The 27,546-nt window shown below is 41.4% G+C and overlaps 1 protein-coding gene across 4 annotated transcripts in view; it reads right to left on the bottom strand.

The window, feature by feature from the left end:
• Positions 1–27,546, bottom strand: part of LOC121970368 (ent-kaur-16-ene synthase, chloroplastic-like) — a 28,007-nt gene continuing 461 nt past the window's right edge. For 2 of the 4 annotated variants that reach the window (XM_042521052.1, XM_042521054.1), the window contains exons 3-15: positions 4,097–4,149; positions 3,723–4,008; positions 3,469–3,649; positions 2,470–2,684; positions 2,257–2,377; positions 2,085–2,182; positions 1,795–2,009; positions 1,591–1,703; positions 1,410–1,508; positions 1,116–1,331; positions 899–1,040; positions 580–825; positions 2–476 (exon numbers count right to left, since the gene is read on the bottom strand). In XM_042521052.1, the coding sequence (XP_042376986.1) occupies positions 129–476; positions 580–825; positions 899–1,040; positions 1,116–1,331; positions 1,410–1,508; positions 1,591–1,703; positions 1,795–2,009; positions 2,085–2,182; positions 2,257–2,377; positions 2,470–2,684; positions 3,469–3,649; positions 3,723–4,008; positions 4,097–4,149 (2,333 nt within the window). In that variant the 3' untranslated portion in view covers positions 2–128. Of the gene's footprint in view, positions 477–579; positions 826–898; positions 1,041–1,115; positions 1,332–1,409; positions 1,509–1,590; positions 1,704–1,794; positions 2,010–2,084; positions 2,183–2,256; positions 2,378–2,469; positions 2,685–3,468; positions 3,650–3,722; positions 4,009–4,096; positions 4,150–4,322; positions 4,462–27,546 lie in introns of those variants that run through there. The other 2 variants (XM_042521051.1, XM_042521055.1) reach the window with 2 other exon arrangements.

Below are 27,546 nucleotides of genomic sequence, written 5' to 3' on the forward strand. Positions count from 1 at the left end.
AAATATCATAAAATATGACTCAGGTTCACTTGTTTACCGTCTTAATTGTAATTACAACCACATTTTTCTTATAATGGCTAAGATGACCTGACATATTTTTTATTATTATTATATTTATTATAATATTTTTATATATTAATATGAATAAATAGGCTTCTTAGCCACGGTGATTTCAGCTTGGTTTTTATGGGTTCATGAATGACTGCGTCCACAGTCCTCACCATCTCTTTCGGCGAAGTAAACCCGTCGTTGTTCATGTAGAAGAGGTGCAGTATTTTGCACGTCTTCCAGAAGAGATCCTTGCAAGGCCTGGGAACGACGCTGCCCTCTTGTTGCACCACCATTCTCAAGAGCTCGGTCCTGGCGGACTCTATTTCCCCTTGTATCTGCTGCTTTGCTTCTTCTTCGGACGTTGAACCGGCACTGTGGAGAACGCGTAGTGATACGGCATTCACCTTCCCTTCTTCACATTCTCTCTGCGGAAAATAAAAAGAGGAAAGAACAATTTGTTTCTTAGGTCTTATGAAATTAACAGACCATATGATCTACTGGTTTTTAAGGACAGTTTGTTTCTCTTACTTGGAAGCCTTGCACGTCGTTGAGCAGACGCCCACATATGCTCACTAATCGGAGCAAATTCTCGTATTCTGTATTTCTGACGGCAGCTTCAGGGAGTTCTGGAACAAGGAAATAGAGTGCTGGGAGAATAACTGGTTCGAGGGCAAAGGACACGAACCCATTCTTCATGTACTCATCCAGCGAAGGAACTTCCTTGGTTATCCGCCACTCTGCCTCTTTCATCATGCAATTTATCAATCTAAGCCACTAACCATACGACCATCTGTCACAATCTTCATTAAAGTAAAGAAAAGAAAAACTTGAAGTCTTCAGATCTTACTGCCTCAACTAAATGGTGGGTGATAGCTCGCTTCTGCAATACTGATGCCTTGGTCCCAAGCTCATTGATTGTGTGGAACAGAGCAGAAAAAATGATGTTAACTTGTTCAGAATGCGTCTCCTTTTCCCAATTTGCATCCCACCTATTATCGATAGCGAAAAAAAATTTAGCTTGTGAACCTTTTAAAGAAGATCAAATAACAGGAAACGGCACAGACTTCTCCACCAATGAAATAAGATCTTGAAGCTCCTCTATAGATTCCCCGTTGTCAAAGAAGTCATCGACCACAGTGGCAAGGACACTGCTTTTGGCATATGATATGCGAGCATCGCTCATTCCAGGAGAGAAAAGTGTTGCAGCAGCAGAAAAATAGCAAAAAGTCTGCTTTTGCCTGGCAAATTCCAGTTGATCTAGTTTGCTATCTTGCACCCAACTGTCAAATTCAAGAAATATGAACACTGAATGAAAAAAAAAAAAAGGAGTCATATGCACAAAAGAACGGTGGAAATACTTGTCGAGCATTTGGAGTTCTTCTTGATATTTTCGCTGAGAAGTTCGGAAGGAATCCAATGCCAATCTCACTAGATCACTATCCTTTATGCTATAACGCCTATTTACAGGTTAGGGAAAAAAAAATCATTAGCAGAAAGCTGAAGATATCATTTTTGCCACACATTATATTTAAATCTTACTCGCATGAAGTTTTGAGAGCATGTGAGTTGCCAAGAGTGAAGTTCTCAATGGTACTTTTATGCTTTAAACGTTCCACATTGGACCAAATCGAAAACTTTAGAGCGTAATCAACCTGATCCAAACTCCAAATTTGTGTTTGTTCAGACATAGTTTTCCTTTGCAAGTAACAACTTTTTATCATCAAAAGGCGATCGACTATTTACCTCTTTTAAATCAATCTGGTGTCCGAGATTTCGGTTGGTGCTTAATACTTCTTTCAGAAACATTCTTGACCAGGATGCTAATTTGTCTAAACCTTGCTCGTTGGGAAATATTTTGATTTGTGATGCCTTGTACAATTCCAATAAAGTGTTCACATCCTTATATCCTTGCAATGCATTGTTAAAATAGTCCTCATCTACGAGCCGACTTAAGCAATCTACACCAAATCAAACCAACATCACAGTCAGCAATAGGTATCATACATTTGATTCAATATCGACATAACAATAACCTGAAGATACATCGTATCCATTCAATCGAAGAAGACGAAAAGCCATGGCACATGTGGCTACATCTGAATGGATTTCTTCCTCCTCGAGCAACCAGCTTCTGCATATGTTAGAAGGAAACTTTGTTTAAAATATCACAATTATTTGAAAAGAATTAAATATTTAGCAGTGCACCTATATGTTTTATCCAAGATGCTCTTTATCTCATGTCTGAAGTGCTCAGCTATTCCCAACTTTTCAATAGTGTCAATCAAATGAAGATGTGTATGCACATCCACAGCATATAACGTAGGTACTGTGAAGAACCAACAAGTAGATTTAAAGTAAATATGTAAAAATTAGTAAACTCACTTTCATCTTTAATAAGATATGAGAATATTCAATCACCTAAACTGTGAAACTTCAATCGAAGAGAATGCAAGTATTCATGTGCCTTAGAATCATAATGGTGCATCATTGCAGCAGCAGTTGTTGCAGCTGAGTTGAACAATGATCCATTTTTTAGCTGATGCTTCATAGTTTCCTTCCAGTCATGTAAATTCCCTAATCCTTCAGCAACATATGCTAAGTAGGTTTCTCTTGCGTTGCAACTTCCTTGTTCTCTTACATGTTACAAACAAGTCTGTTTCAATAATCTCAAAGAACATTTAGGAGAAAAAGAGTTACAAATGGCAAATACAGCATAATTGTACGTTCAATTGTATTAAAAAAAATTATAAATATAAGTTCAACAAATAAGCAACCATTTTCTATATATAGTAGTGAAGAAAAGACAAACATAATAGCATGAATAATAAAAAGAAAACCCAAACTATGAAGTATCACAATCTTGCTTGACATTTGTTTCGTCATAAGTAAATAGCTAGACAAAGTTTTTAGATGTATATCGAGAAGCAGAATTAAACAGTGGGTTTTCAATAGGAAGTTATCAAATCTCAAAGAACATTAAGAAATGAAGAAGAGCGTTTGGTTCTTAGGCAACAAAGCCAGGATTCAAAAACAATGGTTATGATGCTGTATTAATGTATTATGATCACTGGATCCTTTGAACTGAACCATTATACTAAGTATAATGTTAGATGGATTAACTTCACAGTGAACATGTCCTTGATGCAAAGTAAATCATCAAATTCGAAGATGCACAAAGCAAAGTTCTACATTTGAACTGACGGAAAGAAGGTATATTTAGATGACAAACTCATAGTCTACATCATCTGCATCAAGGGAAAAAAACATGTATATAACATTCTTAGCATGCTCACATAACGCCTGGTAATCAAATTGCTTTTTAGCTGCCATCATATGTGATGCAACTGATGCAACCCATGAACAGAAAATAGGAATAACTTCTTCTATAAATTACTACTTGGTCAAAACATTTCCAACCTGTGTAGTTCTGCGTTTTGCCGGCGAAGCATGTTGTCTATCTCATGATGTTCTATAGGAACATCTAAACCAATGTCGATGGCATATTTAAGCATTCTTGGAAATACAATATCAAAGCCAATTGGTGACTGCAAGCGCTCGTCCAAAATGGATGAAAAATTACTCCTAATAAAGTTGAGACCTGCAATAACAACATGACTAATCATTTTAACACAGATCACTCAAATGCTATAACACTGTTTATTATTACATACCCTTCCTGACTTGTTCCTGACCAACTTTCCAGCGTTCCAGGGCAATTATACAAGCTAATGTCGAAGACAAGTAGTCTTTAATAAGAGAGGGTTGGGCATGATTAAGTCTCCATGATCCATCAGAATGTTGATGCTTTATTATCCAATCAAGGAATTGTGGAAAGCATGGATGGTTAGGAGAAGTTGGAGAAGGAACCATAGCTACCCATGCAGTGTCATAAGATGAAGCTGAAAGTTGGACCTTCTGGAATTGCCTACTGATTCTTTCAATTGATCCGCCCTGGCACTACAATAAATTTGAAACTTATTTGAAACATACAACAAAGATTACCATCATATTTAGACGATAAATATGAACAAAATTGCCACTTCACCATATATGTTTTGTTGCCACTTCTATGCATCTTGCATCCTAGATCAGTAAGTGCTGCACCAATTAGCAGGAATACAAGGGATTATATGAGAGAATTTTATTAGAAAAGATTTTCACTGATTTTCTATTTACGATAGATGTTTGCAGTGTATAAGGAGCAACAATGAAGAAGAAGAATACGAAAAATAGTTTGTAAGTAAGCCTTGCATACAGAACATTGAACTTACTACAATTAGGAGCAACAGCTATGACAGAATGCATGATCTGCAATGATGGACTCATTGGAGAATCTGTATCTGCACACCTTAAGTAGATAGTAACGAACTGTATATCTCCTCCTTTAAAGGCCTCTGAAAGGAGGAGAAATAGTTTGCATTTCCAAAGAATCTATGCTCTTTATAGAACTTACTCCATTAAGTTAGGAGCAAAAGTTAATTTTGACAAAAAAAAAAAAAAAATTTGTCAAGACACGTGTTCAGTAGGAAGTCAGTCCATGAATAGTCTGAGGATGTGATGGATTGAGATGAATGCTGGAGCTTAGATTAATGTTCGTTTATTAAATTTTATTTTTAAAAAATAAATATTAGAAAAAATGTCTTATTCTAACTTTCTGTTTTCTTTTCAAAATATATTTTTAATTTAAATGATCTAATACTTTTATAATAGTCTTTCTCAAAATAGTTTCGTGTTAGAACATTTTGGACTAAATTATTTTCAACATTTGGATCGGACGAATAAGAAAGATAATTTAGAGAAAAATATTAGGGCGCGCGAAATGTCTTGTTCATAATTTTTTCAAGGTGAAAGTCTCTTTTAACACAATAAAAATATCTAAGTTTTAAAATATATTTTATTTTAATAAAAATAATTCAAATATAAATATACTTGTTTATATTTTTATATTTTTATTTAATTATATCATATAATTCTATTTATTTATTTATTTATTTATAGTAGGTTTTTTATTTTGAAAAGAATAATAAAAATTTATGTAAAAACTTATTATTAATCATCCAGTTGTTAGTAGCACAGTGCATTGTGAATGGATCTACGAGTTTATTACATCTTCTCAGAAAGGAGTGTCTAATCCCACTCGCTATCAACATGACATGATCAAACTTGTCATACATGAAGATTGACAATGTGAAGAAAATGTAAGTTGACAATGTGAAGAAAAGATATTTGTCATACATGTAGATTGACAATGTGAAGAAAATGTAGATTGACAATGCCAAGAAAAAATTATGAGAGGATTGTGTACATTTTGATCCAAGTTATATATAAAAACAAAATAGGTCACTAATTCTGGAGAAGTCTCAATAGAAAAGTCAAATGAAACAGCCAAATTTATCTTTTTATTTTTTTATACTCGACCTATTCGATAATTTGATAATTCCACACTAAGCCACTCGATCACTCCCAACGCAGTCTTCCAGTAAATTTTATAATTGAGTTTAGTTCAATATAACTGGCTGACTGACTGACAGACAAATAATATGATTTTGAATTTGAGTTCAATATTTCATTTATAATTTTATAATTGACCTGGTTCCCCATCTCCCACTTGCGTCTTCAATTTTTTAATATGCAAGTTCATATTGATTATTACACGTACGTGTTCCAATAGTTGTCAGAGGAAACACGCCATTTCTCAGTCTTCCAATAGCACTAGGTTTCTTATGAAGTAAAAATAGCTGATTACCGTCACTGTCTGCTCCTGTCAAAATATTAAGATAAGAAAACAGAGACCAAAGTGAAATAACGAATTCCAACCTATGAACATCTTATGCAGATGTTTGGTTAAGTGATATTTGGACGCATTTAAATTTTATGTTATTCAAACTTACTAAACCAAATTATTAAAATAATTATTTAAATTTAACTTAGTTTCTTTTGTACGAGTTTTGTACGAGTTTGAGTTTGGTTTAATTTGACTTGAGTTTGGTGAACGCACAGTTTAAGTTTATTTGATTTGTTTAAAAATGTTACAATTTAAGTTTATTTAATATTAAACTTGAAAATATAAACTTATTTATTATTTTATTAATATTTATTTATTTATTTATTTATTTATTTATTTATCATATTAATGAAAATTTTATTGATGAACATATTTCACACATTTTATTTGTGAACATTATTTACAAATAATTCATAATTCTTATTTATGAATATTAATGAGCTAAAAATATATATGTTCAAATCTTTTAATTTAATTGATTTTATATATATTGAATGAATATAAATTAATTTTTAACAAGTCGAATACCAAATTTGCTCATGAACACGCATAAACAATATCTTACCGAGTCGAATACTAAACTTGCTCATGAACATTTGATTCTTAAATAGTAATTCAGTACTTTGCTCAAAAGTAAGCAAAACAACTGTTCCAGCTAAATTTCGTGGATGGTTATGTCACTAATCAATGAACGGGTTGAAGTGCACGATCTCTAGAGATTATTGTCTAAGAGGATAAAAATATAAAAAGTAATCCACAAGATGATTAGAATGATACAAGGGAATCTCGATAGGTCACTCAGACGTTCAAATTAGGGTTTTCTTGAGGAAGAAGAATTGCATAAGGAAATGCAGGATTTCTAGGTACGTGCACTTGTGGCCACGGGATTGGACAACCTTTTAAAGAGCTGTAAATGTGCATGCTCTTTGAGATATGTGCATCAATTTATCACCTGCTCCGAGTTGTACGCTTCTCTTACCCATGTACTCTCGGATGCCCGCTACCATTTTCCACATCTTCTAGGAGAAACGTTCCATAAATGAAGCAGTCAAGTCACTTCCTTATTTATATGCCCTCGTATTTTTAGCGGGCCGCATAGGGTGCGGGCCTGAGCTGGGGACATACTAGGAGATGAGGGCGATGCTGAGTGGCCCTAAGGATAGACAATGTTGGCTATTGAGATTGAGTGGGAGACGAGATCGATGACTGAGGTCGAGTTGGGGAGGAGGTAGGTGCCTTAGGCTGAGTTGGAGATGAGCTCGACTATTGTGGCAGAGTCAGAGATGAGATCAGCGACTGAGACTGAGTTAGAGATGAAATCGGTGACTAAGACAGAGTCGGAGAGGAGGTAGGCACATGGGGCCGAGTCGGAGAAGAGGTTGGCATCTAATGTTGAGTTGGGGATTGATCATGTCCAAAAGTCGATGAGATGGATGCTAGGGATGTGGCGCTTCTGTTGACCTCCGGTGGACTTCGCTCCGATCCTACTACACAAGCAGTGTTAGTGCCGAGCCAGGGAAGGGGTTCTCGGCAATGGCCCTCCGACGCTCAAGTTAGTCTCTGGCAAAGAAGAAGAAGAAACAGTAAGCGGAGCACAAGAACTATAGCGCAACTGTAAGATATCGCATACCTCTACCGATGCTTAGACCCCCTTTATATAGAGCTCCTGTAGCGCGCGCGCATGCTTCCCAAGGCGAGCATGTGTCTCAAAGCTTTCCCTGAAAAGATATGTCAGTAAAGTGTTCCTGACACAGTACCTTAACAAGCCGATCATATCTCTGAATTGACAGTGGAAGTTTCTGCCGTACGATCTTCTGTCTAACCATGTCGCCTGTCAGCGGCACTAGCTCCCAAAAGGATGTCGAAAGATAGTGTGTTGTGTCCGTTAGTGGGTCAAGTGGGATAGTTGCTCGGCCAGAATTACACTGTACACATGGTGTCTGTTGTCGGGCCGAGTAGGATGGCCGCTCGGCTGAAAATTCACTGTCTGAATGTTATGCTGCTGGGGCGAGTGGGATGGCCACTCGGTTGAAAGTCCATTGTCCGCGTGCTCTATTACTGAGCTAAGCGGGATAGTCGCTCGGCTGAAAGTTCATTGTTCGTGTGCTCGGCTGATGTCATTCTGCTGCTAGGCCGAGCGGAAGAGCCGCTCGGCTCGATTTCTGCATAATATTCCCTTTGTCGCCCTCTTATTTGAGCGTCGGGTGTTCGGCTCATGGCCAAGTCAAAGGTGATCTCGGATCGGGATGTTTCTCTTCCCGATCGGGACATGCTCGTCCGATCGGTAAATGACTTCTAAGCATTGACCGTCTTGACTTTGATCCCCTTTGACCTCCACCGTGACAGCGGGGTGGGGCCCTTCATCATCACCGCATCACAAGCCTCCCCCTCAAGTCTAGTTGAAGGAGGCTATAAGTCCGACTGACTAGACCATTATGTGAACAAATTCCGATCGACCTTCGTCACTATGTAGTCTCCGATCGGGATAAGACCGATCCTCGTCGATCAGCCTGTTGAAGCTTGTCGCTCGGGCATAAGTATGCTCCTTCGATCCGATCGACATGACGAAGGTTTGCTCTTGTAAAAGTTCTCCTTGGGCAATCTCGGGCGAGCGCGAGCTAGTCTGAAGTCATCCAAATTTATTGGAAATCGTGCAAATCCCCGCTCATTATGGTTGAGCATGTTCCCACGCCTTCATTAATTGCCGACCCATGGTGGTGCGCTACTGTCACGCCCACTGCCGTCGCACGACTGACGTGATAGTTGTGATGTGATGTTGACGGTTTGAATTCAATGGTGAGATCTTGGCTTGGGTTTCCGCGACCTAGATCAGACCAGTCGGCCGAGCCTGCAGTTTATAAGCCCTCTGTGTCTTTTCCTCCTCTACACTTCTTCGAGCGCTCCCGGCGGCCACCTCTCTGTGCTTCTGTGCGATCCACGCTCTCCGACGATCCTTCGTGCTTCTTCTCCGGTGATCTCTGCTTTCCCGGTGACCTTTCTCCCGTAAGCCTTCTCCCCATCGCGTCTGCCTTCGATTTTTTTTAGCATTTCATTTTGTTCCGACAACATTCTAGTGACCTTTTCCTTCCTTCAATCGTATTTCTTCCCCTCCACCTTATTTTCATTTTTGCTTTCGCGATGACAAGTTCTTCACAGTCGTCTGCCTCTGTCCCTGGACTCTGGTACACATCCATGGAGTCTAGGTTTAATGGGGGTGACGTTGAGAGTCTGTGTGATGCTTTTGAAATTCCTTCCTATCATTAGATCATTCTGCCTTCTTTGTCCAATCGACCCAATTCTCCGTCGACTGGCTGCATTTGTTTCTTCCGAGACCAATTTATCGCCGGTCTACGGTTCCCCCTTCATCCCTTCATTCCCATAGTTTGTAAATATTTTTGCATTTCCCTCCACCAACTTGTGCCAAACTCCTTCCGACTATTGTACGGTGTTGTTGTTTTGTTTCGTCTGCATGGCATCCCTCTGATCCCCCAGATCTTTCATTATTTTTATTACCCTAAACTATCCGATTTGGGGACTTTCCTCTTCCAGTCTTGAGTCAATCTAGTTTTTTTCGACAAGATGCCGACCTCCAACAAGCACTGGAAAGAATATTTTTTCTTCATGCGCCTTCCCGAGCGGCCAGACTTCTCGACTAGTTGGCAACTCGAAGTGGCACCTCAGCCTCCTCTGAAAAGCTACAAGAGCCGATCAGACTACTTGAACGCAACCTCTATTCTAGCCGGTCAGAAATACGACATCCATAAGCTGTTGTTGGAGGGTGTCCTATATATCTTCGGCTAGAGACCGATCTGCACTCGGCTACGGACCAGTCTAGGTATGAAGCTTCTTTAATTCTTTCTTTGATGCTAACTGATTTCTCCTTCTCTTTTGCAGTCGAAGTCATGATGCGAGCACATATGACCAACAAGGCGAAGCTCAAGGACGTTGAAGAGCCATGGCCTGCAGCTGATCGGCTCACACGAAGATCCCCAGGATGAGAGCGAGGCGACTCCCATCTTGGTGAGCAGAGGCAAGGCCAGCCATGCGTTGAGCGGAGAAGCGGCCGCAGGATCCCATCCTCCATCCGAGTGACGCCCGATCATCCCGGTTGAGGAGCCATTGGGCTTTGCCTCCTCCGATGTGCCATTGAACAGGAGCAAGAGGCGCCAAGCAGAGCCCTCACCGCGCTCTACCACCTTGGGGGCCCGGTCTGCCGAGCGGGTCGAGACTTCGACCCCTACTCCCCTCCCAGAGATTGTGGCAGCTACATCGTCTGATCGAATGCCTTCTCTACCCGAGCTGCCATAAGGAACCCTTGCTGCGCCTCCGGTGGCCTTCATGCTGCCACCTTCGAAGCCCTCGAAGATTAAGAAGTCCGACATCTGTCCAGCGTCCACGTCTCGCTCGTCGGTTCGAACGTCTTCGGCGCAATCGGCCCCGAGCGGCTAGCGTCATATCACGGCGATCCTCCACCTGCCCACCGAAGAATACAATGAGCCGAGCGTCGGATCTCAAGGCCCCGAGCACTAGATTATCATCCAGGGGCCACTCGCCAAGATCTGGGAGGATGCCCGAGCCCGTGTGGCAATGATGCCTCAGGGCGCACTCGCGGACAACCACACCCAGATGTCCACTGGGGTAAGCTTCATCTACATTTACATACTTCACCCCCGATCGACACTTATGTTTGTTTGTTGTCTGCAGTACTGGGTGGAGAGCCTGGCTATGTGTCATAGGCTCGCATTTTTAGAAGAGGAGGTGAAGCAGTTGAAGGCGTCGAGCGGTCAATCCTTCGCCGCTCAAGAAAAGACAGACGCCGAGGTGGCCAGGCTGCGGGCCGTTCTGGAGAAGAGCGACAAACTGCTTGAGGCCGAACAAACCAAGAGCACCGGGTAAGCCACAATGCTGGAGCGTCTCAACAAACAGGTCACTACTTTTGATAATAAGATCGAGTCAGCGAATGCGGGGAAGAACCGGGCCATTGCCGACCTCGACGAGAAGAATCAAGAGGCCCAGGCCCTCGCCCAAAAGCTGAAGGAAGCTACGGACTTTTTGATCTCCGAGCGGAACAACCACTTGGTTGAATAAACAGCCCTTCGCAACTAAATTGCCTCTAAAAATACTGCACTAGCCGCCGCTAAGGATGAGCTAGAGGGCTCTCGAGCGGCTTTGAAGATTTACCAAGACATCGAGTTGAGTAGGTTTGAGACCAGGAAGAAAGCCTACATCCACTCGGATGCATTTTGTGACAAAGTCACCGACTGGGCACTCTGACTGTTCGATCTGGTGATCGACGTGATGATCAGCCAACTCCAAGAAGGAGACCATTTACCAGCTTCTCTGGCTGGCAACGTCATCAGCCAGGACAAGCTCATCGCCTCTCTAACAGATGATGCCTTAAGACTATCTTGAGTGAGGCCGAGTGTTCCTATGTGAGGCTGAGCGTTCCTATAAAATGCAAAATTTTTGAAATTTAAATGCATGTTCGTCCATTCGTACGAGCTTTACCTCCTTGCATGTTTTTTTTGACTCCTTTTGATCATTTGCAAAACATCTTGGCCTCGTTCATAATTATTCTATCAGTCGATCGACTCCTCTGGTAGTCAGGGTTTAACGTCGTCGCTCAATGATTTGATGTGATTTCGGATTTAACATCTCCACTCGACCGTTATGTTGACTCGCGTTTAAGGTCGTCGCTCAACCGTTGATGTTGACTCGTACACCCGAGTTTAAGGTCGTTGCTCGACCGTTCATGGAGGTGCACTTAAAGAGATCTTCGCCTTTTGTTCATATGTTGCCCTGTGTTCGGAAGGCATGCAAAGAATACAAAAAGTACAATATTCGCTCGTGCACCTCTCATCCAACCTTGTAGGGTCGAAGATGGTTCGCGCTCCATGACCTCTCGAGTTTCCTTCCTTCTTTGTCCTCCAGATAGTAGGCGCTCGAATAGAGCTTCTGTACAACCTTGAACGGTCATGTCCATGGTGCCTTGAGCTTGGCAACGTCGCCGACCAGCCTCACTTTCTTCCAGACGAGATGACCGACCTGGAAGGACCTCAGGATCACTCGCCGGTTGTAATTCTATTTCATCCGTTGCCGGTATGTCATTAGCCGAACGACTGCTTTAGCGCCCATCTCGTCCACCAGGTCGAGCTCCATATGCCTTCGTTCGGCATTCCCTTTGTTGTAGAGTTGCACCTGATCGAACTCCACTCCAACTTCTACGGGGACAACTATTTCACTGTTGTACACCAAATGAAATGGGGTTATGCCGATCGCCTCCTTTGGAGTCGTGCGGAGAGCCCGCAGTACACCGGGGAGCTCGTTGACCCAGCTGCCTCCCATGTGGTCGAGCTGAACGCGTAAGATTCCGAGGATATCCCTATTGGCGACTTCGGCCTGTCTGTTGCCCTGAGGGTAAGCTACCGAGGTGAAAGCTTGTTGGATATCATAGCCTTCACACCATTCTTTGAGCTCTTGACCGTGAACTGTCTCCCGTTGTCGGACACAAGTCGGTGTGGGATTCCGAATTAGCAAATAATGTTTTGCCAAATAAATTTGATAACCATCTGCTCGGTGATTGTTGCAAGCGGCTCAGCTTCTACCCATTTCGAGAAGTAGTCCACCGCAACGAGCAGAAACTTCCACTGACCGGTCGCTATAGGGAAAGGCCCGATGATGTCCATGCCCCATTGGTCGAACGGGTATGATACCGTGGACACTTTCATTTCCTCGGTCGGTCGGTGTGGCATGTTGTGATACTTCTAGCAGGACAAGCAAGTGGCCACTGTCCGAGCGCCGTCTTCTTGGAGGGTCGGCCAGAAATATCTAGGCAGGAGTATCTTTTGGGCTAATGCTTGGCCACCCGGATGACCTTCACAAGAGCCTTGGTGCACCTCCTTCGGGATGTACTCGACGTCTTCCAATTCGACGCACTTGAGGAGGGGTCCGAAGAAGGCTCTCTTGTAAAGCTGATTGTCGATCAAGGTGAACCGTCTGACCCTCTTCTTCAGCAAGCGAGCTTCTTCCGGATCGGCATGTGTAGCTCTCGACTGTAAGAATTCTGTCAGGGTCATCCTCTAGTCGTCTGGGAAGGTTATTCCCTCCATTCAGTTGATGTGTGCCACGAGTGACACTTGCTTGATCAGCTGACCTATGACGATCGGCATCAACGAACTAACTAGTTTCGCTAACTCGTCTATCGCCTGGTTCTCCGATCGAGGGATCTTCTGTATAACGACCTCCTAGAAGTTGGTCTTTAGCTTCTTGAAAGCCTCTATATAGAGCCTTAGCCGTACGTTTCTTATCTCGAATGTCCCGGATAGTTGCTGGGCGGCGAGCTGGGAGTCCGAGTGAATGAGGGCTTTCACTGCTCCTACGTGCCGAGCTGCCTGAAGGCCAGCTATCAGTGCCTCATACTCTGCTTCGTTATTAGTGGCTCGGTAGTCCAGCCAAACGGACAGCTACATCCGATCCTCCTGCGGTGAGATAAGCAATATGTCGATTCCACTGCCCTGCCGAGTGGACGAGTCGTCCGCATATATCTTCCATGTTGCAGTCGGCTCATCACTCTGGACTTCTATGACAAAATCTGCCAATGTAATAAAGAATCATTTTGGTCAAATGTCTACATTTATATGCTAAGTGTAGTTCAATTAATTTATATTGTAGATAATATGGAGTGTGGTGTCACACTCAGAAGATCATGTTATCAATTCCTTATAAATTATAAACAGTAGTTCATTACTGAGATGGAAAGGAACAAACCATTGGAATAGTCATAGTGTATTAGATATTAGTTTATCTTGACTGATAAATTACACTAGTACACTCTGAGTGTATTGAGCAGGACCATTTAAGGTAAGTTCTTTTTACACTGACTGAATAAAAGAACAAGACCTTGGTTATTATGGAAGTGTGTGCTCTTAATCCTAATATAATAACAAGCACATATATTTAGTATATATTTCTTTGACTTATCAATGGGTGAGATTTAGTTCGATAAATCAAAAGGCTCGATAAGTTGGGAAATAATATTATATATAGTGTGTGTTGTTGATTATAGAAGGAAACTGCGTCCTAGTGATCTAGGCTGATAATGTCCCCAAGAGGAGCTCATAAGGATTGTCATGTAAACCCTGCAGGTGGACTTAGTCTGACATGACGATAAGGTTGAGTGGTACTACTATTGGACTAAGATATTAATTAAAGTGAGTTGTCAGTAACTCGTTTAATTAGTGGATATTCGACATCTTAAACACAGGGAGATTAACACACTCATGATAAGAAGGAGCCCAAAAATATAATTTGGGATTGGTGCAGTAGTTCAATAATAATTCTTTAGTGGTATGAATTATTATTGATGAAATTAAGTTGGGTGTTCGGGTGAACATGGGAAACTTAATTTCATCGGGAGACCAAAACCAATTTCTCCTCTCGGTCTCTATCATAGCCTCTTGTATATAGAGAATTATACCCACCTATACCCACCTTCCTACCCACCCTTAGGTGGCCGACCAAGCAAGCTTGGAGCCCAAGAATGGGTCGGCCAAAGCCAAGGGATTAAGCCAAGTTTAGTGGTCGGCCATGGCTTGGAGCCCAAGCTTGATTGGCTGGCCATATTAAAATAAAAGGATTTTATTTATTTAAAATCTTTCCTTATGTGGAAGTTATATTTAAAAGAAGAGTTTAAAAATTAAATACTTCCTTTTATAATTTTCTATAAAAGATTAAGAGAAAGATTAGATATCTTTCCTTATTTGTAGTTAAAAGGAAGATTTTAATTTTGAAGAAAACTTTCCTTTTTGGAAATCATCTACATGTTTTAATAGAGAGATTTTAATTTATAAAAGTTTCCTTTTATAACCAACCATGAAGGGAATTTTTTAAAGAGAAATTTTTATTTTAAAAAATTTCTAGAAACAAATAAGGAAGTTTTAATTTTATGTTTAAAATTTGCCTTATTTGGAGCATGAGTAGGGGCTGGCCATAATAAGGGTTAAAAGGAATTTTAATTAAAATTTTCTTATTAATCAATGGCAAGGAAAATAAAGAGAATTTTAATTGTAATTAAATTTCCTTATATGCGAAGACCAAGGAATATAAAAGAGAGGGAGGGAGTGCTTTCATGAGATACAACTCTCTTCTATTTTCCTCTCCTCTCTTGGTGGTGGCCGGCCCTTGTTCCTTGCTCTTCTCCTTTTCTCTTCCTCCTTGGTAGCCGGCGGCATCAACACTAGAGGAGTCCTTGGTGGTCAGTTCTAGCTAGGAGAAGAAGGAGAGAAAGGAGACTTTGCTCTTGCATCCCTTGGAGCTTGAAGGTTGGTGGTCGAAACTTGCTAGAAGGAAAGTCTCTTGGTGGTTCTCATCTCGGTAGATCGTTGCCGACACAACGTCCGAGATAAGAAGAGGAATACGATAGAAGATCAAGAGGTTGTTGTTTACAAAGAAAGGTATAACTAGTAATTCTATTCCGCATCATACTAGTTTTCTTTGTATTGTTTTGAAATACCAAACACAAGAGGCTAGAGATTCTAAATTTTTGGATTTGTTTCGAATTTGTGTTTCTTTGTTTTTTGATCTTGTGATTCGATTGTTCTTTTTGGTTAAACCTAGGGTTACTATAAGGAAATTAAATATTGAATTTCGTTAAAAGGCTTTGTCGAGGCAGTGGTGGATGTTCCCATACCCAAGAAGGCCAAGTGCCTCGCCATGTTTGACCTGGGAGCCGATTTTCGAAAGAAATATTTAATTGAATTTGTAACATAGGTGGATTTGGATCTATAATGTTAAGTATCGTTTGTGATCCAAGTCTAAACTCCTAAGAATAGATAAATTAAATTTGGAATCAATAATATTAAGTTCCGTTTGCGATTCCGAATTTAATTTCTAAAGAACACAATAGGTTGTTAGGAAAGGTTCAGGACTTGTACAAAATTTTTGTATAGGGGAACCGATACGATATTCCTAGGAATAACCAACAACTTGAGCTTTGATCGCTGCTCGGGGTTGGTACTGCATGTCGAACTCTCTAAGTTCTGTCGTCCAGACGCCTCCGGATTGAGGATGACTCTTCCCAAAGCACTATTAGTCATCACAATTATTGAATGTGCCAGAAAGTACGGGCGAAGTCTCCGTGCGATGAGCACTAATACATAAGCAAACTTTTCGAGATCAGTGTAGCGGGACTCAATATCTTTTAATATATGGATCAAAAAATACACAGGCTGCTGCTCTTGGCCATTCTGCCTAACTAGAGCCGACCCGATTGTATGCTCATTGGATGATAAGTAGATCTAGAGCAGCTCACCCACAACTGGCTTGGCTAACACAAGTAGTGAGTTCAGATACTCCTTTAGCTCCTCTAGTGTTCGGTCGCACTCAGTGTCCCATTGAAATTTTGTAGCTCGACGCAGTATCTTGAAGAATGGCAAGCTCTGATCGAACGACTAAGAGATAAATCTGGACAACGCGGTGATCCGACTAATCAACCTCTGAGCTTCTTTCAAGTTCCGAGGTGGAGGCATGTCCTGCAAAGCTTGGACCTTGCTCGGATTGGCTTTGATGCCTCGCTCGGTGACTATATAGCCCAAGAAGCAGCCACTCTTCGCACTAAACAAACACTTGCTCGGGTTCAGATTTATTCCATTTGTCCTCAACGTCCCACAAGTCTCCTTGATATCTACGTATAGGTCAGCAGCTCGGAGGGATTTAATTAGTATGTCATCGACGTATACCTCCATATTACGGCCGATCTGCCCTCAGAACACTTTATTCATCAGCCTTTGGTAGGTGGCTCCAGCATTCTTTAGTCCGAACGGCATGATGTTGTAGCAGTATGTTCCATCGACCGTAATGAAGCTGGCCTTTTACTGGTTCTCGCAGGCAAGCGACACTTAGTGGTACCCTTGATAAGCATCGATCATGCAGATCAGCTCACAGTCTGTAGTCGAGTCCACCATTTGGTCTATCCTGGGCAGCAGATAGAAGTCCTTCGGGCACACCTTATTTAGATCATGGAAGTCGATGTAAAATTTTCATTTGTTGCCCAGCTTGGAGACTAGCACAACATTGGCTAACCAACTCAGGAATTGGACTTCCTTGATATGGCCGCTACTCTATCTCCATCTGGATGACCACATTCTGTTCTGCGCTGAAGTCCCATTTCCTTTGCTTCACTGGCCGAGCATCCGGTCAGACATGAAACTCGTGCTGAATCACGCTGGGGGAGATGATGGGAAGCTCATGGTTCGACCAAGTGAATATATCATGTTTTGTTTAAGGTGGGCGACCAGCTCTGCCTTCTTCTCCTCCTCCAGGTCAGTGGCGATGAAGGTTGTTGCCTCAACTCGGTCGGAGTGGATCTGGACCTCCTCCTTTTCTTCGTATACCAAGGTAGGGGGTTTCTTAGTGATCGCATTTATCTCCAGTCGTGGAGCTTTCTGAGCGGCTTTTGCCTCGATCTTGACCATCTCCACATAGTAGCGCCGCACGACTAGTTGGTCGCCTTTGACCTCATCCACCTGATCATCCACTGGAAACTTTATTTTCTGGTATTAAGTTGACACCACCGCCCGAAACTCGTTGAGGGCTGGTCGACCCAAGATGACGTTATAGGCCAATGGTGCATCCACCACTATGAAGTTGGTGGTACGGGTCCTCCTCAACGACTCTTCCCCCAGTGAGATGGCCAACCTTGCTCGGCCGATCAGCAAAACTTCGTTGCCTGTGAATCCGTAAAGCAGGGTTGCCATGGGCAGCAACTCACTTCGATCAATTTGCAGCTGATCGAATGCCTTCTTGAATATGATGTTCATCGAACTTCCCGTGTCGACAAAAGTCCGGTGAATGGTGTAGTTGGTGATCACCGCTTGGATGATCAGAGCATCATCATGAGGGATCTCTATGCCCTTCAGGTCACTAGGGCCGAAGCTAATTTGGGGGTCTTCGACCTTCTCCTTGCTGCATCCCATGACATGGATCTCCAACCGTTGAGTGTATAACTTTCTGGCTTGGTTGGAGTCGCCGGCGGTCGGCCCTCTGGCGATCATGCTTATCTCTCCTCGGGAAGCGTTGTTCCTGTTTACTTCTTCTCGAGCGGATGACCTATTTTGCTCGGTTGGGATCCTGGAGAGATCGGTGTCCTCCCTTTATTGATGGTGATGGCGCTTAGGCTCCTTTCTTTCTTCCTCTCGTCGCTCGGTCGATCAGTGCCTTTGTCACTGATCGAGCGAAGGTGATCGACGGTGGTATCCTCTTGGGGCCGGTCGACTGACGATCGGTGTTAGTCCTCGATAGTCCCGCGTGTTGTGTATCACCGACTGGTGAAATAAACAAAACATAGGCATCCATACCTTTCTCTTCAACGCCTTAGGCCGACCAGATGCCACATGTTGCACGGCATGCGCCCTGGTCTCCTGGTACAGCCGTGCTCCTCCAACCCTCGGATCTTTGGGTGGTTGATGGCTGCTTGATGGTCCGCGCTCGATCGGCGCTGAATGTTCGGTCGATGCCTCCTTTCTTCTGGCCGCCTGAGCTTCTTTCACGTTGATGTATTCGTTGGCCTTCTTGAGCATGTGGTCGAAGTCCCTGGGCGGCTTTCTGATGAGTGACCGAAAGAAATCTCCCTCGGAAAGCCCCTGGGTGAAGGCGTTCATCATGATCTCGGACGAGACCGAGGGGATGCCCATGGCCACTTGATTGAAGCGCTGAATGTATGCTCGGAGCGCTTCCTTGGGCCCTTGCTTCAGGGTGAAGAGGTCGACACATGTCTTCTGGTAGCGTCGGCTGCTGGAGAAGTGGTGCTAGAACATGGCTCGGAAATCCTTAAAGCTTCATATCGAGCCATCCGGCAGCCTTCTGAACCAATGTTGCGCCAATCCGGAGAGAGTTGTGAGGAAGACTCTGTACTTCACTCCGTTCGTGTACTGGTGCAGCGTAGCTTCATTGTCGAACCGATCCAGATGATCATCTGGGTTGGTTGACCCGTTGTACGTCCCAATCGCCAACGGGGTATAGTGTCGGGGCAGAGGGTCTTGTAAGATCTCCTCTGAGAACTGCATGTTGATCCGTTCGGGAGACGTGTTGCTTTGGGGTGCTTTGCCTTTTCGTGCGTCCCGAATGGGAGCATCATCTGAAGACGATCCTCGCTCCTGATGAGCTTAGGCTATCTCCCAGGGGGTTTGAAACAAAGCTCAATGGAAGGGGATCGACGCTGGCGACGCTTCCCCCTGGGTGCCAGCCGGCCTTTGTTTCTGCCCCCATACGGAGAGTTACTCTGCTCGATCTTCTTGCCCCGCTTGCCTATCGATCGCCGATGTTGCAGGCTACGACACTAGCTGATCGGCTAGCGCCTGTTGTTGTTGCTCGATCATTTTTGCTGCTCGTGCTTGCACGAGCATCTCTAGCTCCTCCTGAGTGAGCGTCACGGTGGTTAGTCATCTAGCGTCCTCCATCTTCTCGGTTAGGATGCAGGCTACGTTCCCACAGACGACGCCAAATATGATCCTGTCCGAAAGTCGATGAGATGGATGCTAGAAATGTGGCGCTTCTGTTGACCTCCAATGGATTTTGCTCATGTCTTGCAACACAAGCAGCGTCACTGCCGAGCTAGGCAAGGGGTCCCCGGCGATGGCCCTCTGACGCTTAAGTCAGTCTCCAGCGAAGGAGAAGAAGAAGAAGTAGTAAGCGGAGCAACAAGAACTGTAGCGAACAGTAAGATATCGCATACCTCCGCCGATGCTTAGACCCCCCTTTATATAGAGTTCCTGTAGTGCGCGTGCATGCTTCCCAAGGTGAGCACGCGTCTCAAAGCTTTTCCTGAAAAGACGTGTCAATAAAGTATCCCTGACACAGTACCTTAACAAGCCGATCATATATCTTAAGTGACAGTGGAAGCTTCCGCCGTACGATCTTCTGTATGACCATGCCGCCTGTCTGCGACACTAACTCTTAAAAGGATGTCGAAAGATAGTGTGTTGTGTCTGTTAGTGGGCCGAGCGGGATAGCCGCTCGGCCAGAATTACACTGTACACATATTGTCTATTGTCGGGCCGAGTGGGATGGCCACTTGGTCGAAAATTCACTGTCTGAATGTTATGCTGTTGGGCCGAGCGGGATGGTCGATCGGTTGAAAGTCCATTGTCCACGTGCTCTGTTGTTGAGCCAAGTGAGAAAACCGCTCGGCTGGAAGTTCACTGTCCGTGTACTCAGCTGATATCAAGTTTGCTGCTAGGCCGAGCGGAAGAGCCGCTTGGCCCGGTTTCTACATAATGTTCCCTTTGTCGTCCTCTTATTTGAGCGTCGGGTGCTTGGCTCATGGCCGAGTCAAAGGTGATCTCGGATCGGGCCTTTTCTCTTCCCGATCAGGACATGCTCATCCGATCGGCAAATGACTTCTAAGCATTAACCACCTTGACTTTGATTCCCTTTGACCTCCACCACGGTAGCGGGGTGGGGCCCTTCATCATCATCGCATCAGGGATGATATTAATGACAAAGCCGAGTTGTAATAGCTAACTTGTCCCCAGTCGAACTCTATTATATTCCTTGAGATGAGTAAATCGAATAGGTTTGATCAAACACAAGCCCCTTCTATATGGAGTCTGATTCCTTTTGGGTCATATTTGACCAACCTTGACTTTAATTGAGAGTTCAACATGATTTTTGACCACATGTGACACATGGGGGATGCAGGCTTCTGTCATATCACAAGCCTTTTTGACAAGTCTGGTTGAAGGAGGTATAATCTAACTGACTCAACTATGTTGAGTTATCATCTGCCTACCAAACTTTTGCTCAGAATGCTAAGTTGAGGTGTCAATGTTTTGTTAGGATAGCCTGCCAGTTCCTTATGGTCAAAGAGATAAGGCATCACATTTAATGAACATGGTATGCATGATCGCATATCACCCTTATAATTGATGCATTGATCGTCGCATTAATGACTGATATGCAACATCTGTCTCAAATCGTGAGAGCACTTTATTGCATTAATTGTGAAGGCATGTTGTGATGTAGTTGCTGATGCGACCCTAGATTCGGCGGTGGTGTGGAGTTGCTGCTTATTCGACGATTGTAGTTGAACCATCGAGGAGATCGAGACGCCATCTCATAGTTCGCTACTACTGCGCTTTAATGGGGGAGATTGTGTTGTAATCACAATAGTTCGACTGTGCTATTTGACGACTTCCATGAGATCTCATCGTTCTTTTCTCACCATCCAACGACTCGGTGGACCAATGCAATAACCCTACTATGCGACCACAAACTTATATTTGGTCATCAACAAGCGATGTTGCTTTCATTAGCTTCTACGTACTTCAGTGTCTTTGCCTTCATCTTTCGATAGCACGGTAAGTTCGTCGTTATTTCTTCTCTATTTTGATCCTTTCACTCTCTCTTTGTTTTTCTTTTCGAACCCATGGTCGACGGCAAACTATCGGACCTCTGGTATGAGACCTAGCAATCTATATATATGAAAGATGCACGATTGTCTCTTCGGCTAGAGTTCGACATTCCTTTTGATCACAAGATTAGAATTTTAGTGTAAATACCCCGAATTAGTTTTGATATGGTCAACCAAGTTAAGTTAGGTTATTTTGTGTTTAATTCTTGTGTCTAAGTGTATAGGAGCTTAGGAATATAAGAAGTCGAGTGGAAGATCCAACTAGAGAGAAGGATGACACAGGAAGGGAGTCGACAGACTCGGTGCATCCGAGAGACAAGGTACTACGGAAGAGTACGCTAGCGGAAGATAAGGAAGCGAGCAACATTTTCGAGGGATGAGAAGCGGAAGTGGAAGACTTCTCGAGAAGAAGATTGGAGTTAGGTTCATGTGATCTAAATTCCAGCTAACCGGAGCATCACCCATGTGAAGAGAATCAGCTTGGAGTCTAATCTGCTTCATGGAAGGTGCCTCCAAGAGGCTTGGAGGTGCCCTCGCACTTTAAGGAGAAGGCACCTCCAAGAGGCTTAGAGGCACCCTTGCACCTTCTAGTGGAAGGTGCCTCTAACAATGTTGGAGGTAGCCTAGACTGAGCAAACAATAGCCATTAGGCTACTATTGTGAAGAAGATAAAACTCTATCCTCTTGGAGGCGCCCTAGAACTCTTTAGAGGTGCCTCCGAGCAATGACTATGTTGGTGCAATCGACCTCCAAGGTTTTAATGTCAGACAAATATATTTAAGTATGTTTAAGTATGTTTAAGTATGGAGCTTGATCTAGGGAAGTCCTAGTTATAGGATAGGCAAGGGAAGTCCTAGTTGGAGGGTAGCAAGGGAAATCTCAGTATATCGTGGAAGCTAGGTGGATAGGTCTGGAGGACCTGATCCCTGAGTAGCCGAATACTGAGGCAAGGGAAATATCGGTATATCGTGGAAGCCAGTTGGATAGGTTTGGAGGACATGATCCCTAGGTAGCCGAATATTGAGTCTTGGTGAGTGAAGCTAGGTGGAGAAAACCCTAGGGGGTGGTAACCCTAGGTAACGAGAAGTCTTGGAGGAGTGGACTCCAAGCAAGGTTGATCGGATGGTTTTCGGTCGACCAGCGGATCTCGATAAATCTAGGTTTAAGTTTACCATTGTATTATGCATTATTATTGTTGTTGGCTAATATAGTATTACAAGAAAGGTCTTAGTGGATCAGGCGATCAAACATTGAGTAAGCAAAGTCCAAACATGTCTGGAGGATTATGTTTGGCAGGTAGGTTGAGGTAAACAACTGAAGGAGTGACAGTGAGGTCGGATTCCCGAAGGGAACAACCTTCGGTCACCGGGAATGTTTCAAAGTTGAGATCAAGACAGTTCTACTATCTTTTATATTACTCATGCATTAATAATATTATTACTATGCTAACATCTATTTTGCAGGATTCTTTTCTGTCTAACACTATGTTGTAGGTCTGGCTGGATTGGTCGACCGAACCGGAGGATCGGTCGACCGAACAAGAAGAAATCAAGGAAGTGTTCAGATCAGATCAGAACAGACCGAGTCCGATCAAGCCATGATTAGTCGACCGAACAGTAAGATCGATCGACCGAACAATGATGACTCAGCACAGACAGCAACGATCATGAGCAGAAGGAAACTACATTGATCGGTCGACCGAACCGGATGATCGGTCGACCGAACTATCAATATTAAATGCACAGTAAATGCGAATTTCAGCAAATCTCGACGAACAGGGAATGAGCCTGTTCGATCAACCGAATAAGGGGATCGGTCGACTGAACCCTTAATGGATAGTTAATGTCAAAGATCGAATCAGCAATCAGATCATAGCCAGGAAGGAAGAGAGCTGGTTCGGTTGACCAAACACAGGGATCGGTCGACCGAACATCGCCGATCTTATAAATTGAAGTTCAAGGTCTGAGGCTGGAAAGGGTAATCTGTTGTGGTTCAATTCTATGCTAATGCTGCTCGTGCAACTGCTCTACAATTCCTCTACACGCAAACAAGTGCCGACCAAGCTTCAACTCTTACATACAGTCGGTATACTTTATTATTTTTGTATTGCACTTAATCTTATATAAGATAGTAGGTTGTTACTATCTTATATCATTGTATTTTGTACGCATTACTTCTTTCCGAGGTTTTTGGAAAAAAGAATCTTAGTGGATTGTCCATTGGTGCGGTCAAGGACCGTGGGTCTTCGAGTAGGAGTCGACCTAGACTCTGAACGAATTTCTATCGCACCCATTCGATCTATCAGACTATATTTTTCCAGGAGCTATAAAAGGACCCCTAGAGCTAAGAATTCAATAGAACTCTAACAACAACTCTTGTAATCATGTTCCTAATCTTTTCTAAGCTTTCAAAGTGTGTAAGAGGCTTCTTCACCTTCAACAAAGAAGAATTTTAGTACGCTTTATCTATGTGTATTTTATGTTTCATAATTATCATAAATATTTATCTATCTATGTTCTTGGCTTTAATCATGAACTTGTGATGTTTTCTATCTTCTAATTCAATGCAATCAATAATGGCTAATATTAACAACATCCCTACACTTACCTGATCAAACTTTGCCCAGCGGAAGGAATACATTATCATAGTTTTGAGTTGTATGGACTTAAACTATGCATTGAGGCACGATTATCTTGTACTCCTGACTAGCACTAGTGAGCATAGGTTTGAATTTGAAAAGTGAGAGAGATCAAATCACATGAGTCTGAGCATCATGAAGCCTTTAATTATAGAACTAATTAAGGGCTCCATAATTGAAGGAGAGGATGATCAGACTTTCCTAAAGCAACTATCAAACCCTTTCACCTCAAATGAAAAGGTTGAGATAACTACAATATTATCAAAGCTTGTCTCAATATGGTATAATGGAAATGAAAGCATTAGAAAGTACATCAAGGAGATGTCCAATCTCACCATAAGACTAAAGGCACTAAAACTCGAGATGTCTAAGAGTATGTTAATACATTTTATCTTAATATTTCTACTTGCATAGTTCACCTTTTTAATATTTGTATAATATTCAAATAGAATAGGGGACATAAATAAGCTTATTACTTAATGTATGCTAGAGGAGGAGAGATCGAGGGGTGAGACATTTGAAAGTGCTCACCTAGCATTCACTTCTCAAGGTTCGAGTAAAAAAAAAAGAAAAATGACCAATATTAAGGATAAAGATAAGAAAATTACAAATTCTATGGTTTATGTTCATAAGGAGCAAAAGAAATAAAATAAGAAATTCATTTGTTTTTTTGGCAAGAAGAAAGATTATATAAAGGAAGACTGTTCGAAATATGCCAATTGGCTAAGAAAGTAAACTTCCTAACTTTATTAGTTCGAAAGTTAACTTAACTATTGTGCCTACTGGTACTCACATACTTGCCACTATGCAAGATGATCTCAAGAGCCGATTGTCGCTTGATGATAAAAGATACATGCATCTATATTAAAAATGACAAAAAGGTGTAGTTTCAATAGGTGTTTTTAGACTTTATTTAGGAACTGACATTTTTTTGGATTTCGATAATACTTTTGTTGTACTGTCTTTTAGATGGAACTTAATTTCCATTTCTTATTTTGATAAATCAGTTATTTTTGTTCATTTTTCATTGAATTTTTAATATTTTCTTAAATTCAGTATTGATTGGCAATGGTTCTTTGATTGATAATCTATATAGATTAAACACCTTAACGCCTATTGACAATGAAATTATAAATAACATAGGTACGAAAAACAATATGACTTATGAGAATTGTTATGACATAGGTGTTTAGAAACAACGTATAGATAGGTTGATTCTTGATTCCTTTGATATGTCAAACTTTGATGTTTGTATAGAGTGTGTCAAGGGAAAAATGACTAACAAAAGAAATAATGGTGTGGGTTGATGTAGTGAAATCTTAGAACTAATACATATAGATATATGTCAATCGTTCCCTAAGGCATCTTAGAATGAACACACATATTTATTAGTTTCATAGATAACTATTTGTTATATGATTATTTATACCTTATTCATGAAGTCTCAATATTTAGACATGTTTAAAATTTTCAAAGCTAAAATTGAAAATCAACTAGATAAGAAAATTAAAGTTGTTAGATCCAATCATGGTAGTAAATACTATAGTCGATATGACAGATTAGGTGAACAACATCATGAATCTTTTGTAAATTATCTTGCTGATTATGGGATTGTTCCTTAGTAAATCATGTCTAACACTCCTAATCAAAATGTATATCTAAATGACAAACCAGACCCTAAAAGATATGGTAAGAAGTATAATGACCTTTTTCCTCCACTAGAGTTTTTGTGGTGTGAGACACTCATAATTGTATTATATCTACTTAATAAAGTACCTATTAAGGCTGTGTCTAAAATCTTATACAAGATGTGGACCGGTAAAAAGTCTAGTAATAGACATTTATAATGCAAGGAAATTGAACTCAAGGGCTATCAACTTCAATTTTATAAGTTACTCTGAAAATTCTAGGTGCTATAAATTTTATGAACCCTCAAATAAATCTTGTTTTGATACAAAAATATTAAATTTATTCAGGATAGTGGAAGTATTAAGGTTAGGGACATATCTTTTGAGTACAACATTAGAGATACTCTTATGGTTACTGCTAGTGCAATGAGTAATGGTATGATACTTATACTCTACATTATGGATATTGCATATCTAGGAGAAGTATTAAATCAAGTTATTCTCGTGTCATTTTCAATACAATTGGAGGGACATTCCACTGAAATTGAGGTATTTCTTCATATGGATGAGTAAGTACCTCAACCACAAGTGTCATTAAGATGATTCACTAGGGAGAGGAAATCCATGATTTTTATGATTATGTTTATCTCCAAGGACATGAGTTTGACATAGGATTGAAAAGTGATCCTATATCTTTCTAAGAAATCAAACAATACTCTAATCCCAAGAGATGGATTGAAGCCATGAAAGAAAAGTTGAAGTTTATAACAGATAGTGATGTTTGAAAACTTATCGAATTACTTGAAGGTATGACATCCATTGGTTGTAAATGGATATTTAAAATCAAACGGGATTCAAAAGGTAGCATCGAGAAGTATAAGACTCACTTGTTGCAAAGGGATTTACTCAGAAAGAGGACATTAATTATAATAAGACTTTCTCACTTATTTCAATGAAAAATTCTCTTAGGGTAATCATGATACTTGTAACTTATTTTAATTTAAAGCTACATCAAATAGACCTAAAGACAACATTCCTCAATGGTTGAATTTCTTAATTGTGATATTGAAAAGAATATATATAAGGTACAATCAAAGAACTCTGAATCTAAGGACCCAAAACAACTAATATGTAAATTTAAAAAGTTAATTTATGATATCCCATCAATGGTATCAGAAATTTGATCAACTAGTTACTTCATTTCGTTTTAAATAGAATCCTGTTGATCAATATATATATGTCAAGTTCACTAAATAAGTTTATTATATTTGCTATATATGTGGATGATATTTTATTGGCTAGCAATAATAAAAGTGTATTGGATGAAACCAAGTCATTTTTATTAGGTAATTTAAAAATGAAAGATCTTGGTAAAACATTCTTTATATTATGCATACAGATATGTCATGATCGCTCAAAAAGATATTCTTGAACTTTCATAAAAGGTCTATATTAAAAATATACTTATATGATATGTAAAACTGTGTATCTTGTGGCATGCCCGTGTCTAGATATTACAAATTTAGTTTGCGACAGTGTCCACGGTTAGAACTTGAAATAAAGAAGATGCAACAATTCCCTTATGTGTTAGTTGTGGAGAGTCTCATGTATACGCAGGTGTGTATTTGTCCGAATATATAATAGGAGTGTTGGACAGATATTTAAATAACTCAGGACCGGTCCACTAAAAAAGAGTGAAGAGAACAATACAATATTTACAGAGAACTAAGGAATATATATGCTCACGCACTTGGAGGTGATTGGATATTTAGACTTTAACTTTATTGGATGTCTGGATATATAGAAGACCCACTTTGCGCTATATTTTCATACTTACTAGAGGAGATATATTGTGGAAAAGTATCAACTAAACAATAATGGTCACTTCTACTATGAATGTAGTGTTGATAGCATATTACAAAATATCCAATCACGAAATTGGGTTGCCGAACTTCATCACAGCATGATGGATCGTTGATGACATTAATAGATCATTGATGAGCAATTGTGATGATTAAGATTAATTATGAATTTGTAT

This window comes from Zingiber officinale, chromosome 4A, assembly GCF_018446385.1.
Source record: "Zingiber officinale cultivar Zhangliang chromosome 4A, Zo_v1.1, whole genome shotgun sequence".
Classification (NCBI taxonomy): Eukaryota; Viridiplantae; Streptophyta; class Magnoliopsida; order Zingiberales; family Zingiberaceae; genus Zingiber; species Zingiber officinale.